Here is a 20,103-nt window from a genome sequence, read left to right on the forward strand (position 1 = left end):
TCGTCCATTATATATGCGGGTTATTTTTTACATTCATGTCACCAATGAATTATTGACTTATAGATTATAGGGTTGAGTGGAAACATTGTTGAGAGTTTTGATTTTCATTTCATCTCAACAACATGTTGATAATAATTCATTCTCTAACACCACTTAATTAGTTAAAATTCATGTAAATCTTACTAATCAGGTAGTGGGATCTAGATATTTCTTTTTATCCTAAAAATCAAACTGAGATATCATGAAGTTCACAATAGCACGTGCACATGATTCAGCCAACCGAGCTTTGAGATTTAGGTATTTAGTGAGATTCACATGAATTTCACCGATTATTTTAATATAAAATCATGTTAAGAAATGTGTTGCTACTATTTTTCAATAAGATTGTTTTGGCCAGCCACTGAAAAGTGTGATCACAGCCACAGAGAAGATGATGCTTTGGCCATCAATTTTTGCCTTTGGCAGCCCAAGAAGAGCAAGGTCAGGAGCAGAAAGAAGGCAAGCACTGAGAAACTTGACAGAGTCATTGTCAGTGAATGGTATGAAGATGATGAAAGAGAGCAAAGTGGTTGAGCCAAAGAACATGAAGGATTCAAAGGTCTCTTCTTGGTTCGCTGGCAGCATTCCCTTGTTTGCTACCATTCTCTGATCCACCTCGATGTCATTCCACTTTGTGAAAATGCTCACAACCTTGTAACAAAATTCAGTCAAGTTTAAAACTTAGAAGCAATTTGTCTAAATGAATGAATATTTAAATAAAAACTCTTAAGTCTAATAAAGTTTTGCTCCAAACTTCTCCCACTAATTGTATTAATAAATAATAAATGTGCTGATAATGCTAAGAGTCTTTATCACACGTATGATAAATTTACTTTTATAATGTGCATGTTAAAAGTTATATTAACCATAATTTTTTATTGACGGATAGTATAAGAGTTCACATTTAGTGTATATGAAGTAAATGATAATTTGGTTCCTAAATTGATAGGTATCATCATATTAGTTCTTGAATCGGAAAAAAAAAAGTCTCAAAGTGTAAATCGACCATTACATTCTTCCAATATTAAAAAAAATGTGATTAAAGTAATAATATTAACATATTTAGTGATTAAAATAATAATAAATAATTAAATTTAAAAACTTATTTGATATCTCAAAAGACTTATTCCACATTTCTTTTAGTTTCAAAAACCAATGTGATTGTGCCTACCAAACTAAAGTGACTGTTTTCTCACAGTACATGTATGTTAAACTCTAGCTGAGAAGAAAATTAATGTATGTTAAACTCTAATCATATTCCGAATGTAATGTTTTTTCTTGTACATACCATGGTTGCATCATTAATTGTAGTCCATCCCAAGAGCTTGATAGTGTTTGACTAACTCTGTTTTCTCAATGATCACATCCTGCTCAGATACAAACTCCCCAACAAACTCCAATGATATTACATCTGCCACTAGGCTTGACAATCAGTATCAGTATTTCTTGAGGCAAACATGATTGACAAATACAAATATAGTGATAGTGATAAGAACCTTAGCCACACAACAAATGTTCCTTGTAACATGGAAGTCTTAAAATTCAAACCACATAATGTAATCTGTTGCGAAAAGGAGAAGCTACAAGTACCTATCATATATATATATATATACACACAATCTTAGTAGCACTACAAATCCCTACAAATTAGTGGTGAAAAGGGAAAAAGTTGCAAGTACATGCAAAATCATATATAGAACTATAAATCCCTTTTTCCTCCAGAACTTCAACATAGAGGTATTTTATGCTCAATTATTCCTAATTACACTGCACAAATAAAAACAATTTGACTCATATACTTACATGAGGAGTTAGTGCTATCAGTAGAAAAGGTGGAGGAAAAGACAAAAAAATCCGATGATGATGATATCAAGCAATATAAAAATTATGGTTTTATTCAGCAAAATTAGATTAAAAAAAAAGTTAACTAGAAATAAAAAAATTAACTAATGAATACAAGTTTAAAAATTAACTTATTAAATTATAAGTATTTTATAAAAGTAGTTGTTGAAATAATTAAAAAATATAACATAACATAAAAATAATAAAATTATAATTTATTTTAAAAAAATAAATAATTAGATAAATATATTAAAAATAAAAATTAAAAAATTAAAAATTAAAAATTAGAGACTGACATTTTATAAAACATTACTTCAATAATTCTCAAAAACATAAAAAATTATTCAGAAATTATAAAAAAAATTATTTATTAAATAATCAAATAAATTTTTCAACCAGTAAAAATATTTAAAAACTAACTCAAATATAAACACTAACTGAAATATGGTGGTCATCCATTCTCCTATCCAAGAACATAGGTCTTGCTGAAATGTCCTGCTCTCTTACTCTTCTTTAGTCCACCGTCCTCCACCACTGTCTGGAGGAGCCTTGTGGTTGTGCCACCTCTCTCACCTATCTTCAGTTTTATTTATTTATTATTTTTATTTTTGGAACCATTTGGTGCATAGTGTTAACTTGTTTTAATTACTGTTCTTTTCACTTTTTCAGTTTTGATAGTGACTCATTCAGCTTAGAAAACTTGAAATTGGTGTGTTTTACTATGCATGCGATTGCACAAACACGTAGCCAATGATTACAATTCTTTCTCACTGTTTGAAGGTATTGATTGACACGCTTCCATGATTATTCATCACCACATGGCCACCGTTTGACCTTCAACAACACATCTCTTATGCAAACTAACAAACAAAACACAGTTTTTAAAATATTAATTTTATGTTTAGTTGTACCGTTCTTTAAGGCGTATAATTAATTGTCTTAATTTTAAGTTTAGTTTGGATGAAATGAGTTGAAGCATTTAAGGAAAAATAAATGTGTTGAAAAAAAGCCTTGTATTGTGTCATTAAGTTTTAGTTGAATCGCTTGAGTGGAAGAAAAAAATAAAAGAGAAGAAAGAAACTACAAAATGCGCTTTTACAGTAAACAAATTTAAATCTATGGCCTTCCATTAAAAAATAATATAAAATGCTAATTGAACATCAAATTATTTCCTTTTTCCTTTAACGTGATACGAAAACGACAAAGAAAGCATGAATTTTATAAAATAATGACTTCAAAAATAAAAATTGCATTGAGAACACATTATTAATAAGCTAGACCAAAGGCCTCCTTTCATCATTTTCTCCAGAATTTGGCAGAGTCCCCAACTCTTCATCATTAGTAGATTTTGCACCAATGTTCCTTGCAGAAGAGGTTAAGACCCTCTTGGTCTTGGTGCTAGTGAATTTGCTATCAGGCAGCATCTTCAATGTGATCCCCATAGCTATGAGGAGTAGTCCACTCCCATGCTGTTCTGTTAATGGTTTTGTAAATATCAAGTATGACAATAGCAATGTCACTGCCTTTCTTGCCGTTGTTATCTGTGACAAAATTCAATGAGGTAATTTAGGATCACATATATGCAGGTTATTTTTTATATTCATGTCACCAATGAATTATTAACTTGAATATTAGGGTGAGTGAAAATATTGTTATGAGTTTTGATTTCCATTGCATCTCAACATGTTGATAACAATGTACTCTCTAACACTTAATTAGTTGAAATTCATGTAACTCTTATTAATCTTACTCTGGTAGTGGGATCTAGATCAGGGGTGACAAAATGGATGGATTAGATAAAAATAATAGGTGAGTCTCACTAAATATCTAGATTCTAGATATTTCTTTTTATCCAAAGAAATTACAACAACTCATACACACCAACTAATTGAGCTAGACTCCCTTGGTTGGGATCTTAGATATTTAGTGAGACTCACATGAACTCCACCTATTATTTTCAAATACAATCATGTCAAAAAATATATTACTGATTTTTTTTTTCATTATGTTTGTTCAATTTTCAATTCAAATTTTTAGTACTATAGAAAGACTAAACGTTTGGTCATTCAATGGCATTTAAGAGTATGACGGCATGGCGCATGGTGGTTGTTTTTTCACATGGGACTTATTAATGTTAGGCGCTGTAAAATGGTCCAAACTGACATGACCAGGTACTAAAATCATGAGAAAGCAAATTACCATGGCTGTGGTGGCAGCACCAAAGATAGCAATGAGGGAGAGGACAGAAACTTGGCCTATAAATGTGGCCATTGCCTCAAAGACCAACACGCCATACACATAGGGATGCTGCAAGGACAAGAAAAAGGTGATTCTATTAAGAAATCATAAATGTAGTAATAATAATAGAGCGTGGAATAGGGGCTAAGTTTATTCCAACATTACCTGTGAACATGAAGTCCATGCTTTGAATAATTCTCCTGTGAAAAGCATGGGTGGGATTAAGAAAGGCAAACCCACCACAGTAGAGCAAAAGAGCATCTCCATCTGTGTTAACCATGAAAAAGTATTAGAAACTTTATATGGCTACTAATATACTATAATTGTTTAAGGCCCTTTTCAGATAAATTTCTCATTAATTATTTATAAGAAAATAAAAAGATAAAATGAATTAAACTTCTCTCACAAGTTAAACTTCTCTTCAACTTTTATAAAATCCATTTCATAGTGCTCAAGAGAAATTTATGAAAAATGGCCTAAATCACATATTTGATATCAAAAGGGATATAGTACACCTTAAAAGGCACAAAGAGGGTTAGAAAGAGATGAAAATCACCTGTGTGGTCTCAGGGTTCATGGTAAATATTGCTTCTTGAAGATTTCCCAGGAAAGAATCCATGACCAATGCTCCAGAAATCATAATAACACCAATCATACTGAAATTTGGTGATGTCTGTGCATCTGCTAGTGTGAACAGGATCAAGCCAACTACAAGAAGTATTGCAGATATATATTCATGCAGTGGATACTTCCTTCTCAGACCCGGTATGAAGGCACCCATTATCATCACTGGAAGAACCTATTGCACAAAAAAAATGGTTCAGTTACATTACAATGTTCAATGAATCAGTTAGCTTCAACATGGTGACACAGTTTTAGGGGCAAAAAATCAGGATAGAATTGGAGCCATTGAACTATAAGCGTCATCAATTCAACAATGATGAAAGCATATAAATACGACAATTTGATATTCCCTTTATAACTAACTTAATAAGATAAAAACGCATTCATGGCGTTTCAACTTTAGCTTATACAAACATGTTTCCTTCAAAAATGGGTAAAGTAATGATATGATGGCTTTATTTTTTGTGTTTTCCATGTGCTTTTGTCACTTACCTTTGTGGATTTGAACATGATTTGTGCAGGGTAGTTGAGAAAAGCCAATGACCCCTTTGTTAGGCCATGAGAACCCATAAGCACAGCAGAGAGTTTCACATAAGTTTTCCATGGATTCACCATTTGCTTGCTTGTGAAGCCTTGGAGGTAAATCAGAAACAGGTACACAAACCCTTGAACAAATGTGAAGTACCAACCATAGCTGAAACAAGAAAAAACAAAACCACCAAATTCACTGTTAGATCCCCCATTCAAAGCTGAAAAACGGTGATAAATGAAATAGTACCAAGGTGATGAAATTCACCTGAAATGGAGCCTGTTATACACATATTCCTGCAAAATCAGGTCAATGAAAAAACATTATTATTAATAGTAAATTATTCACAGTACAATAACAATAAAATAAAATAAAAGAAAAAAGAAACAAAGATTGAAGCCAAAAGTCCCCAACAAGACATCCAGAAAGAATAACAAAAGGCAGACAAATCTTGGGACTTTTGAGAAACCATTTTCCTCAAAAAAAAAAAAAAACTTTAGGCTATTGATTATGAAAGAGAAGAAAATTAAAAAAAAAAATCTACCAAATCAAACAAAACAAACCAAAACCCATTTAACAAACAAACACAAACAACAACAAAACCCAAATTTGTTTTTTTATTTCTCCTCAAACATAGCCCTTATTTCTGCAACCCATTTGCAGAAACTGTGAAACCACAAACATTAAACTCAAGAATTCAAGAATTCAAGAAAATCAAGAGAGAACAAAGCATACATACCTCACAGATGCCGTTAACAAGATATCCAAAGAAGAACCCTGATGAACAAATGAGGAATTGCTGCCATCTGGGTCTGTCAGAGAGTGAAATTCCAAACAAACTACGAGCCTGCTCTTCGTTCTTCATCTGTTCATCAACACCCCTTTCACCAACCCAAATTTCAATTCAACAAAAAGTCCAATTTTTTGGAACTCAAACCATCAACCAGCCTAGAAATCTTGCTCTTGCATGCTGACTTTGCCAACCCCAGAAGAAAAAAAATAAAGAGATAGAGTTTTGGTTACACAAAATGCAAAACTTGGTTGATTAGTCTAAGCAAGCAAATTCCATGGGTACACAACTTTGTGCATGTAAGGTTTGGAGAGAAAAAGTAAGAAGAGAGAGAAATTGAGAGAGTATGTATGTCTGTAAGTACTTGTGTTGTGTTCATTCATTCACACAGTCTCATTCTCAACTGTCTCTTATGTATATGTGTTAATGTAATGTTGATTCTACGCAAAGGTGCGGAATTGAATTCAATAAATAAGGAGAGAGAAAAAGAGATTAAAAATATTTTCATTTTTTCATGGACGCTCTTATGGGAAAGGACTAAGGTGGTGTATTAAACTGTGGCACAAGGAGAAGACCAAGCTATGGCTAAAGGGCAGTTATGTCATGTGGGCTACATGCATATATCCCTTTCTTCATGCTCCTCGTTTTATTATAATACTATACTATTGTTTTTATTGTAACATATAAGACTATAGGGAGTAGGGACCTACATTGGAATGATTTTTGGTGGAACCTTTTATTTCAGTTTTGCTTTAACGTCAAAAGTGCAGTGCTCCATTACCAATGTACTAACTCCTAGTTATTGTTCATTTTGGGGTGTTCCACTCAGAGACACCAAATTAGGAATGATGATAATTTTTTACTAGAAGATTTAATTTAATTTAGGGAAAAAATACTACTACTTTTTTCAAAAGAAAATTTCAAAAAATACTAATACTATGATTTTGTTTTCTATATTTTTGGTTAAACATAGTCAATGTCCTGTATTTTAATAATTTATATCAATGATTTTAATTTGTAAATTTTTAAAAAATGTGTTTTTAGTTTTTAAATTTTTTACCCATAAAAAAATAAATTTATCAATATAAAAATAAAAATAAGAATTTTTTTATCATATTTAACTCAAAATATAAAGACTAAATTTCTTTTAATTTATATGCATGATACTCCCTAGTTGTTTTTATAAGACTTTATTTTGATTTTTTTTCCATTCTAGCAAGACTCTTTTTTAATTGTCTCTTTCAGTCATTTTTTTTATGAAAAAATTCTTAATAACTTTAGTTAAATAATACTCCCTCCATCCTAATATAAAACATAATTGATTAATTTACACTTATTAAAAAATTTAATTAATTTTGTTATTAGTATTAAATTTATTTATAATTATAATATTTTTTAAATTTGTCCTTAACTTTATTAGGAACTTGTTTATCTTATTCAACCGTGAGAAAGAGACAATTAATGATATTTTAATCTACAAGATAATTGAAATAAAGTCTTATAAAAAGATAATAAATTTTTAAAATTGAACAAAGAGAATAAAGATTATAAGCAGTCTCTTCTCTCTCTAGTGAGGATTGAAGAATAAAAAAATTAATTTTAAAAATTAAAAAATTAATAATACTATTAAAAATTAAAAAATTAATAAAAAATTATATAGTATAAAAAGTTTTATACGATCATTTAATAAGTTTTTTTTTTAAATAATTATCTTAAAATAATTTAAATAATAATTTATGATTTAATAACAATTAATATAAAACGATTTTAAATGAATATTTATTAAACTCCTTTTGTAATGTTATAACTATATATTTAAAAAATGATGGATTTTGTAAAATACCATTTTTATTGAGAGGAACCTTTCGACAAAGCCTATCAACTTAAACAAAATGTTTCTTGTTAGTATCTGTTGGAAGTAGGTATGGACGAGACTGAATAAAACTTAGCTTTGTAAAGAGAAAGGGCTTTTTTTATTTTATTCATCTACTTTAATTTGAAGTCAAAACAATGGATTATATGAGGTTTGCGATTAATTATTCTTGATTGAAAAGCTCGTTTTGTTTGCTAATCAGTCGCAACTAAAAGGCTGGTTGACGCGGATAGAGTACAGTTGTAATATTTATTTTAAAAGATTCAAAAGAGGATAATAAAGATAAAATCACTCCTGTTGAAATAAAGATATCAAAATTAAAAGTTAATAGTAATGCCCTGACATTGTTTAGCCATCACAAATTAATATTTTTGTAAGATTTTTAAGATAATTTTATAAGAGAATAAATTTATTATAAATGATAATTTATGATTGAATTTTAACATAATTTTTTTAAATATAGTTTAATTTTAAATTGATTAAACTAATGCCATAATAAAAAATAATATTAAATAAAAATGAGTTATTTTATTTATATTATATTTTTTTATTATGTACAATTTCTATGGAATAAAGTGAATATATTATGTTTTAACAAGGTGACATATTGAGTATATATATTTGTGCCTATTAAAGTCGATCGGCTTAGTAGTAAAAAGTTTAGGTTGTTTATATAAGATCCTATGTTCAAATTTTATTATTACTATTGTACACAAAATTATAGGAAAAATAAGAGGCCGATGGAAATGGAAAAGTGACTACAAGTGGAGAAGATTAGAAGAGTATAGAGAGGGGGGAATGCTGATGAAGTAGGGAACATTAGGGCAAGCTATTGGCATTTCAAGTGGGAATATGGGGGTGAATAACGGTAGGAAAGTGGGAGGAACGGAGGAGGTTGTGGATGAGGGAGTAAGAGGAGGAGAGAGGATGGAAGAAGAGAAAATGGATTGAAGATGGAGGCATAATTTAAAAATAGATTGATCATGGACTCAATAAATATACTAGATTATTAAGTCAGTGATTAAATTAGTGATTCAATAATTGAATCGCATACCCTAGACTATATTAAATATATACATTTATGTATAACATGATGTATATATAATAGATAATTATATTGGTATAGTGGTACAAATGTGTTTAACTATTAAGAGATATTGGATTCAAGTCTCAATTTTAACAATTTCAATATATCCAATTTCTAGTTGAACAGATGGGTCGTGTTGGATCTAAGTTTTAAAATTATGGATGAAGACAAGAAAGGTGATACTAATTGAGGAAGGAGAGGAGACAAGTCAAAATAAAAAAAATTATAATATATATTAAGTAAAGTTTATTGGTTAAGTTTTAAATTACGATTAATACTCAATATTTATGGATTATTTATATCTTATTTCAAATTACAAGAGTAATTTATAATTATATATATGTATATATTAAAAAAATTAAAAGGTTTTTTGCGGCAACTACACAAAATCCACCAAATAGATTTGTTTATGTAAAAAGTGTAGTGTGAAAATTATTTATATGACACGATGGTTTTTCTTTTTTATATTTTTAAATAAAATACTAATTTATTAGTTTTATTAAAAATATTAGCGAGAATGATTCGAATTCACATCCTCTCCCTTCTATGGTTTTTCTTTTCATCCTTAAATTCTCATTTCCAACCATCAAGCTAATTTATATTTCTCACTTTACTTTTCGACATTAGTTATATTTGTAAGTCCTCGGACGCGAGAGAAATACGTTACAAATTTCATATTGATTAATGATATAATCAAAGTGAAAGGTAATTTTCATTTTACAGATTGATTTTGTAAGATTAAATTAATTTTATAGCACACATTCTAGGACTATTTCCTCTCTCTGAATTTCTATTTATAAAAAAGAAAAATATAGTTTTAAAGTTTTTATGTGTTCTACTATTTTTCTCTCTCAATTTTTTTTTCTATAACTCCATTAAATAAACTAGGTCATTAAATGTCATATACCAAGTACTACTGTTCCAACAAAAGTTTGTGTTTGATGAGCATAATTTTATATACCGAAATTCAGTGCAAGTCTAGGGAGGGAACAAACTTTGGAGTCTTTAGTGCCACGTTCCAAATGTGCATTAAAGTGACAAGTTTCTTTCTTAACATCATGTCATTGAGAAATTGACTCGTTTGGATTTTATGGGAAAAAATACAAAATATTGGTCCCTCGTTTTTATCTTGTCCCTCGTGAAGAATCTTCACTCGGTGAACAAAATGAACTACTGCCGACACAGTACTCAGTGAGACCTTCCTTTTTTGTTCCAAACCACGTATTTTAAATACTATTTGTTTTTCATAAAAGTTTAATATTTTAAAAATAGGTAATTCATTATGTAATATCAGAAAAAGAATTCCATCCTTAATACTTTCAAGTTTTAGTCTTCTAATAAAAAAAAAACACTGCTCAAAGTAAATTTATAAGGTGTTTTTTTATTCATAAGTTTATTAGAGATTTGCGTGGAAATATGTAATATAAAATGTTTTTATATATTTATTTAACAACTTAAACTATTCGGGCAATTAGTTTATGCCATCAGTTTTTAATTTTTCTTTGTCTTTTAACCACAAACGATCTGAACTGATTATTACATTCTTTCCCTATATTTGTTTATTACATTCCCGACAAGAAAATTTAATTATGATGTGTTTGAAAAAGCCTTCAGTACCTCAGATTTTTAGAATCTCTCATTCAGAGCCGATGTTATATATTGTGCTTGAAAAAATTTGACAAGAATTGATTTTAAATTTAAAATTATGATTTTATTATGTTTGCGTTGGGAAAAAAAAGTTGCGTGTATATTGATAAAAAAAATCTTAAAAGATTAATAATTACCTCTACAATATTACTTTACTCATATATCTAGTGGACATATATATACTATAAAGGATATTTGACTCAAAAACTTGAAGAATTTTATTTTGTGAATTTTAATGTACAAAATAAAAAAGAAAAAAATATTATTTTGATAGTAAATTACTTTTAAACTCTCTTAACTAAAATTAAAACATGAAATTTAGGCTAAAGAAACCAAAATCATTAGATAAACATTGTTCACATGATCAATTATATCCCATATAGTATTATTTACACATGGAAGCGATTTATTTATTACGGCGGGTGATGGAGCAATATCGCATGGCCCAACAAGACTTGCACTTGATTTTTATTGACTTGTAGAAAGCGTATGATAGAGTGCCTAGAGAGATTTTGTGGAAAGCTCTAGAAAAGAAAGGGGTTAGGGTTGCATATATTCGAGCTATCCAAGATATGTATGATAGGGTATCGACTAGTGTTAGGACACAGGGTGGAGAGTCAGACGATTTTCCCATCACAATTGGTTTGCATCAAGGGTCAACCCTTAGCCCCTACCTTTTTACCTTAATTCTGGATGTCCTCACGGAACAAATCCAAGAGATAGCGCCGAAATGCATGCTTTTTGCAGATGACATAGTCCTCCTTGGAGAGTCGAGGGAGGAGTTGAATGAGAGGTTGGAAACTTGGAGACGAGCTCTAGAAACACATGGCTTTCGCCTAAGCAGAAGCAAATCGGAATATATGGAATGTAAGTTCAACAAAAGAAGGAGGGTTTCTAACTCAGAGGTGAAAATAGGAGACCATATTATCCCTCAAGTCACACGGTTTAAATATCTTGGGTCTGTAATACAGGATGATGGGGAAATTGAAGGGGATGTGAATCATCGCATTCAAGCAGGATGGATGAAATGGAGAAAAGCATCGGGGGTGTTATGTGATGCAAAGGTACCGATCAAGCTAAAGGGAAAGTTTTATCGGACTGCGGTAAGACCGGCGATTTTGTACGGAACAGAATGTTGGGCGGTCAAGAGCCAACATGAGAATAAAGTAGGTGTAGCGGAGATGAGGATGTTGCGGTGGATGTGTGGTAAGACTCGACAGGATAAAATTAGAAACGAAGCTATTAGAGAGAGGGTTGGAGTAGCGCCTATTGTAGAGAAGATGGTGGAAAATAGACTTAGGTGGTTTGGGCATGTAGAGAGAAGACCGGTAGACTCTGTAGTGAGGAGAGTAGACCAGATGGAGAGAAGACAAACAATTCGAGGCAGAGGAAGACCCAAAAAGACTATAAGAGAGGTTATCAAAAAGGATCTCGCACTTAATGATTTGGATAGAAGTATGGTACTTGATAAAACATTATGGCGGAAGTTGATCCATGTAGCCGACCCCACCTAATGGGATAAGGCGTTGTTGTTGTTGTTGTATAGTATTATTTACACATGAATGGATCACTTGGAATTCTGGTTCTCTGTCTCCGAATCAGGATTTTCAATATTTTATTCTGTTCCCCTATATATATACTCTTACAATTGATATATATATATTAACTTTCAAATTTTAATTGAGAACTTCATTTTCAAATTTAAGTGACGCTACCTGCGAATTACTAGTATTAATGTGAAAGTATAGATAACTTACGAAAGAAAAAAAATACTAATTTAAGCATTTAACTTTTTTGACACGTTGCACAAAAGGAAAAAAAAAGAGAGAGTGAAGAAAGTGAAAGAAACAAAGAAGACTCGTGGAGAAGTGATTGAGACCATAATCAAATGCCTAAACCTTCAAATTTCAAATGCATTGTTAATTAACCATATTATACAATATGCATGGAATCCACTTTTCTCCATAATTTGATTGGTGGTGTTACGTTTCAGTCACGTCCTCGTTTGGTGTCAATATCCCTCAATCTAAAAAGAAGTAAACAGATCACGAGATTGGTTTGATTTCTTACCAAAAAAGTTATGAAAGAAAATTCAAAGAGATAATGGAAAGTTATATTAGTTAAATATGTTTATTTGGTACGAAACTCGTATGCAAGTAATATAAGTATCTTTATTGAAGGGTGAGTTTGGTTGTCAAAGAGAGAACGAGAGAAAATGGGTAAGAAGAGAAATAAGTAAGAAAGAGAGTGGAAATGGTAATGATTTACTTGAAGAGAAATAGAGAAAAATAGTTAAGAAATATTAAAACTAAAGTGGTTAGATTGATAAAAAAAAAAAGAAAAAAAATAAGATAAATCAATATTAAATGAGAAGAGAAAGAGGTGTTCCATGCTCAATTCAACAACAAAAATCAGGGAGAGAAATCCATTTCTCTTCAATTCTTTCCCAATCTTCTCATAATAGAGTGAAATTCTTTTACCATGAGATCCACCAAGGTTTTTAAAAATTTCCTCCCTAATCTCTTGTTCCAAATCATCAAACTTTTGGAATTTTTCCCTCTCTTTACTCCTTTTCTCTTCTCCCCTTTTTCTCCTTCATACCAAACCAACCCTAAGTGCAGATTTTAAATCAGTGTAATGTTATTTTAGATAGTAGCCAGTATTGAAATTTCTTATTTTTCTTTTATTTTCCTCTTTCAATTATTACATGTTATTACTTCTTCCATTCTAAAATGATTCATGTTTAAGATTTTTCACACAAACCAATAAAACAAGTGTCCAAAAAGAATTAACATTTATTAGAAAATAATTTTACTAAAATATTATTATTCTCTCTTTTAATTTTAATAAATATAATATTAAGTCTTTCAAGATAACATTATTATTATATGATAAAATCAAAATAGATATTTAAATATCTTATTAAAAATCAAATTTTTAATTTTAATAAATATAATATTAAGTCTTTCAAGATAACATTATTATTATATGATAAAATCAAAACAGTTATTTAAATATCTTATTTAAAATCAAAGTATCAGTCAATTTAGATTTGTTTCCAAAGGGTAAAATTACCCATCATTTTGAAACAGAGGGAGTAGTCATCATATTTAAACTTTTTTATCTTATATGTCATATTTAAATGTATATTTTTAGGAATGTAATTGACAGTGTAAATATGGATTGTTATAAAATTGAAATTTATTAGCTTTTAAAGTAATTATTTATTCAAAAATTAAAATTAATATAGTTTTTAATTAATTACTAAAAGTATATCAAAAAAATTAAATCATGTTTTATTTACTTGATGCACGTGTTATTGAATTGGCATGAAAACAACGTTTCGTTTCGCTATAATGAAGTCAACGACAGTTTATCTGACGGGCAACTCATCAATTGGGATTTGAGAATACATGTTGGACCGGATCCCAGAAAAATTTCTTCTTTTTAGATTTTTAAAAACATTACTGATTTTTTTTCTTGTATTGTCAAGAAATTGTTTCAACTTAAATAAATACTTATTTTTCTTTGGGTGTACACATAAATTTAATTAAGTCACTGAAATTTGTCTTAAGTAGTGATAATGGAAGGGAGTTTGAGTATGGTTTAGGCCCCTATTTATTTCAAAATTTTAAAAAGAATAACTCTCGTAGTTTTAATGAAAAACACATGCTTTATTATTAGTTCTACAAAAAAAAAGTAAAAATATTTCAAATAGTATTAATTTAACCACAAATCTCAATTACACTAAAAGATATAAAATTAATTTCATGAAAATCAATTTTATCAAACTATGAACTTTTTTTTTGGACAGAAATCAAACTCTGAACTTAACAGGTACTAAATATGTATAATAAGAAATGCTAAAGTATTGCCCCCCAAAAATCACAAATAAACTACACAAAAATATGAACAACAAGGGACATTGTTTTTTGAATGTAAATAAGACATCTTTGATATGGTTTATGATTAGCACTTGAGTTCATTTGAACGCTCCTACGCAGACTCCAGTCGATGTTTTCTTAAATAAATTAAAGAACATAAAGAAGCTTGGGGTTTAGTTTACAGAAAGAGAAAGTAAACTAAAACTCAAATAAAACGATTAGAGTGTTAATCAATTTTCAGATTAAATAATTAGGAAAAATCAATCAACACCACCGTGTCATTCTTTACGAAAACGCAACCAAAAGCCACGTTAAATCAATTTTATATGATTTTTTTAGATTGTTTTGAGAAAAGAATGAAAGATAACTAACAACAGGCCGTAAAATTAAATAATTAACAAAACGAAAATATGAATGTAAATAGAAAATGTTCAAAGATGTGAAGGGGTAGAACTCTCAAATTTGGAAGTTTTGGAGAATGAATACATCATTTAAAAATAAATGAATTTTACACGTTATGTGAAGGATGGCGACTTTTCGAGTCTTAAAATACGAGCTTGCCAACTTTGAGTCCACACTGCCAAAGCACATGCAAGTGCCATTGGTTATGGGGATTCTTATTCTTCCTTAAATTGATATTTTGTGAAAAAATTTCTTTTCTTGGAACAGGAGCTAAATATGCATGTAGGTGCTTTTGAAGATAACCGAATCTTTTATATTTATCGATAATTAAGTTATTTGAGTTGTTCCTTGTCTAATGATCTTATCTGGGGCTAATACTTTACTTATAGGTAACTATATGTACTTTCACATGCGTTATCCAACAGTTTGATATGAGTTTTTTTTCTCCTTCAAAGGCCAGTTGTTTTCTACTATGAAACTAATATGACTTTAGTTTGACATGCTTAATTTAAATATTATGTCAGATAAATATTTGGTCTAATTGAATACTCCATACCAAAAAAGTTCTATTATTAATAATTTCAAAAGTCTTTAGGTATTTGGAGTCAAATATCTTAATACCTTCAACTACTTTGGAGCATTCAACACCTTGTATTCGTATAAGGATATACTCATATCAAGTATTTGATTAAGTCGAATAGTTGAATATTTAGGTACCAACACTATCCTCTAGAATAAATTAGTCCCAAAAACCCTTTGGAATGTATCCATATATGGTATTTGACTAAATCGAATACCTAAATACTTCCAAGAATATAACTTATTTACGTCTCAAGTATTTGGCTAGATCAAATACACAAATACATGTGTACTTTACATCCATCCTACCATCGCAGGTATTCGCCCAGGCCACAAATATTTGAGTATTGTTCATACTTAACTTAGAAGGATCATCCTAATAACAATCATTAAAACCATATTAGTACTATAACATTGATTAAGGACACATTACCTAATAATGTAAAAAAACACAAAGGCCCATGGATATGAAGTTCACTAAGGTAGGTATAAATAGCTATGAGAATCTCGAGATAAATACATTATTCATATTCATTTAATACACTCATTTATTACTCTCGACCGATACTTTACTTGAGCGTTAGAATATTTTTTGTAAGTACCTTATTCCTTAGCTTGCTGAATAGTAGATTGAAAAAAAGGACACCTCGAGTAAAAGACACAAGGAGAAAAGTTTCATACTGATCCCCGTGTAGATACAAATATAATTTGAACTTCTAGATAACTTTGGCTCATGTATGTTGAATGGAAAATAATAAAGTTTCACATTAAATAAATAAAGAAAAGTTTTTTGTATAGAAAAATAAAGACAAGTTAAAGGATATGTAATTCTTTAATATTTATATATCTTTTAGACAAGTTAAAGGATATATAAATATTAAAGAACAAAGACCAAATAGTTTAATTTTTTTAAAGATTATACACTACTTATACTTTACATTCAACCTAAGTCCACTTTTTTACAAGGCTCATACTGATCAATATTTCACATTCTAACATAGTAGTGGAGAATAGAAAAAAAAAACACAAACATAAAACCTTTAAGATTGATTAGAGTTGTTGAGATATGATGTTAAGATATCATTATGATATGATTGTTTCCTTATTTACATTAGGATTGTTTCCTTATTTATGTTATTGATTTAATTTCATACTTTCTATTTTTATGTAATTTATTTAGCTTGATTATTATCCCTATAATTAAGGGATTAAATTATTACTATAATTAAACATTGATTACTATAAATGAACAACCAAAGGGATATTATCTTTAGGCATTTAGAACATACAATTCAAATATTCAAGTAGAGCACATCTCTTATGCTTGATATACATATAATTAAAAAAATAAACATTGAAATATTAATTTTGTCTATTTTGGTATAAGTTTCTTCTAGGGTTCGAAGTTATTTACCCAAAGTATGTAAGTGTGTAATTTGCCTACCCCTAGTCAGGGTTTGGCTTTTATAGTTATTTGAATAAGATATATCCTAATCATATCTTATATGCATTCAAGGGAGATAAAACATGATTAGATCAATCCCCACTTTGTAGGCTAAAGGATAAATATACAAATACAATATGATTAAAGTGATCTCCTAACAAGTAACAAGACATGACATGTGTCACATCATCCGAGTCGGGTCAAACAAAGGGGCTTTCTAGTATACCAAAAGAAGTCTCTCAATCAAGGTGAAGGGGCAAGAATGACATAGGTCCTCATTTGAGGTATCAATCCCCACTTTGCCAGGCTAACAGATAAATATGCAAATACAATATGATTAAAGTGAGAAGGGGCAAGAATGACATAGGTCTTCATTTGAGGTATTAATCATTTTGGTGCTCAATAACCCGTCATGATTTTGTCTTTATCTAAAGTCACCTTAGAGAGTTAAATGAGGGTGTTTATAAAGTACACTTGACTATGACCTTTAAGTGATGTGAGACTTTTGATGTATGACACAAGACCCTTAATCGAGACTAAGGGCAAAGTTATCTATGCCTTCCTTCTAACACCAATATTTCAACCTCAAGTTTGTTGGCATCATTAGGCTTGATTGGGGGCTACTACTCCAGTTCACGTAAATAGTCACATATGACTTAAGAATTAAGGTTAAGGGTAATTTATAAATATCATCTTCTCTTAACCCATTAAGACGCCTTTCGAAGACAACCATGATAAGCCATTAAGTACCAAAATAGACAATATCTCGGATGCAAAAAAAATTACTTTCTTTGCCTATAAACAATTCTAAACCAAACACTTAGGATTTAACATACAAAAACATTAGGTTTTAGAGAGACTTTTTCAAACCATTCTTGTTTATCTTTAATTAGATTATGTGTTTACACAACAACAATTCTTCTTTATCTATAATTATGAAAACTAGTTGACAATTATGATTTATAGCACTAATTGATTTTACATAGTTTCATAAATTATGCAAAGAAGTATTTGGCACAATTCGTAAAACGATTTTTGACCTAAAAAATGGTAAAAACATAATAACTTAAAAGAGAAAAAAGATAAAAAAAAAATACTAATTAGAACTCATAGAAGAACCGTAGCTCTAACTACTGTGGAAATAGAAGAAAAGTTGATCTTCTCATGGAAGCTATATGAGCACAAAATAAACAAAAAGAGAAAATCTTAGGGGGTGTTTGATTTGATTGTTTTTTGTTTTCATTTTCATTGAAAATAGAAAATGGTGATGAAAATGTGTTTGGTTGGATTTTTGAAAACATTTTCAATGAAAATGAAAACAGGAAACAACTAGAAAATGAAAAAAATAAAATCTCATTTTCAGTTGAAAACATGAACCTCATTTTGGGTAAAATAAAAACCCGGTGGAAAGGAATGTAATTTTAAGAAAATCTAAAAATAAAAAAAAAGACAATAAGTCAATATATCATAAATTTTCAGTGTTTTTATTTCCCGAAAATAGAAAACAATAAATCAAATCAAACATATTTTCAGACTTCAAATCTTTTGAAAATGAAAACAAAAAATGAAAATGCAAATCAAACACACCCTTAGTTGTCATAAGAGAGACTAGAATACCCAAAGTTCCCAAAGAGTTTTTAAACCTTTATTATTAATAAGGTTTTTAGAGTGAGCCTAAACATGGTAAAAACTAGAAATGGTAATTTTTTAAGTCCAAAAACTATAAAATAATAATTAAAAAGATTTCCAATTAAAATCTAAGAAAAAAATAGAAAAATCTTAATAGTATCCTAATTAATGCTCTTAATATTTTATCAAATATTACACAATCTGCCTCTTTAAACATTGGATTCTTTTATAGGTGTTTATGGGCCGATTTGGTTTGGATTTAGGGGAAAATAAAATTCAAACCAATTGATTTTAATTGGTTTATATTTTAGAAGTTTTTTTTGTTAACTTGAACCAAATCAATCTCATAATGAACAAGTTGGTTTTGTTTGGATCATCAAATATCCAATCATTTTTTTTAAGGAAATAGTTTTGATAAAAAATAAAACATAACATGATTTTGTCTCAATTTTAACAAATAATGATGTCATAATATAATGAAAGTAATATATTTAAATGTTATTAACATATAACCAACTAACTAATAAATTATAAAAAAATAACACATACTTAATTTATTAAATCATAAATATCCATCTATGTATGATAATTAAAAGGAAATAAATCAAATCATACAACATAAATCTTGACTTTGAAGGTAAATGGAAGTAAAACAGAATGAAAATATTCAAAAGAACATAATAGTAGGTAAATTAAACATTGAAAAAAAGTATATATATAGTTGGTTTGGTTCAATTTGGTTTGGACTTGAAAATTTTGAATTTGATATCGAAATTAATCAACTAGCTTGGTTCAGGGACAACCCACGGAGAAATTCTAACCAATTTAATTAGTAGTTTAATCTGGATTGTCAGGTTTATTGAATTGATTTGGACCAATAAATATTCCTATATTTTTCTTTTAATCAATCATTTTTTTGAACAATCCTAATAAGCTCCAAGATGAAATTTTCCTTTGTTGTAAAAGGTAATTAATAAAAAAAATCTAAAAAGATAAACATATATTTAATATCTTAAGAAAATATCCTAAATATAGAAAAAAACTGCAAAAGCTAATACAAAAATAGTAAAATAATATAAAAAGTTAAAAATAATATTTAATTTATTCATAAATTATTCTCAAATATCTTATTTTTTTAAAAAGAATAAAATATGAACTAAATGCAATGTATTATTTGTGGACTTTAAGAATAATAATCTTAAAAATTAAATCAACAATGATTCTTGATTCATTGAGAGCGTAAATTTATTTACATTGATAATGCATATAAATTAAAATTTTTCTTTGACATCTAATTTAAACTTTTTTTAAAAAGGTCAAACCATACCTCAAATAAAAACAGATTATATTAAATAAACCATGTAATATTTTTGCCCCCACAAAACAAAAGTGAACAGTACTGAGCCCAATGGGCTTTTGAAATTTCACTTTCAACCAACCGTAACGGTAGGAAACCCAACGGCTATATTTTCATTATCCCGTTCTCTCCTAAAAAA

General features: G+C 29.1%; 1 protein-coding gene across 1 annotated transcript; it reads right to left on the reverse strand.

Moving 5' to 3' along the window:
- Nucleotides 1-3,155: 3,155 nt before the first annotated feature.
- On the reverse strand, nt 3,156-6,604 carry LOC114394921 (UDP-galactose/UDP-glucose transporter 2-like). The gene is made up of 7 exons (XM_028356604.1): nt 6,012-6,604; nt 5,540-5,568; nt 5,236-5,437; nt 4,676-4,918; nt 4,285-4,386; nt 4,081-4,188; nt 3,156-3,422 (listed from the first exon to the last, which is right to left on the reverse strand). Exons 1-7 carry the CDS (start codon nt 6,135-6,137, stop codon nt 3,156-3,158), a joined length of 1,077 nt encoding a protein of 358 aa, XP_028212405.1. The 5' UTR covers nt 6,138-6,604.
- Between the last annotated feature and the right edge of the window lie 13,499 nt (nt 6,605-20,103).

Source organism: Glycine soja, chromosome 18, assembly GCF_004193775.1.
Source record: "Glycine soja cultivar W05 chromosome 18, ASM419377v2, whole genome shotgun sequence".
Classification (NCBI taxonomy): Eukaryota; Viridiplantae; Streptophyta; class Magnoliopsida; order Fabales; family Fabaceae; genus Glycine; species Glycine soja.

Bases quoted from the DNA above. Each gene is read 5' to 3' on its own strand.
- LOC114394921 (XM_028356604.1), bottom strand. From the start codon at position 6,137: ATGAAGAACGAAGAGCAGGCTCGTAGTTTGTTTGGAATTTCACTCTCT. The intron at 5,438-5,539 runs GTGAATTTCATC...TTCTTGTTTCAG, and splicing joins TATAACAGGCTCCATTTCAG to CTATGGTTGGTACTTCACAT. The intron at 4,919-5,235 runs GTAAGTGACAAA...TTTGTGCAATAG, and splicing joins TCATGTTCAAATCCACAAAG to GTTCTTCCAGTGATGATAAT.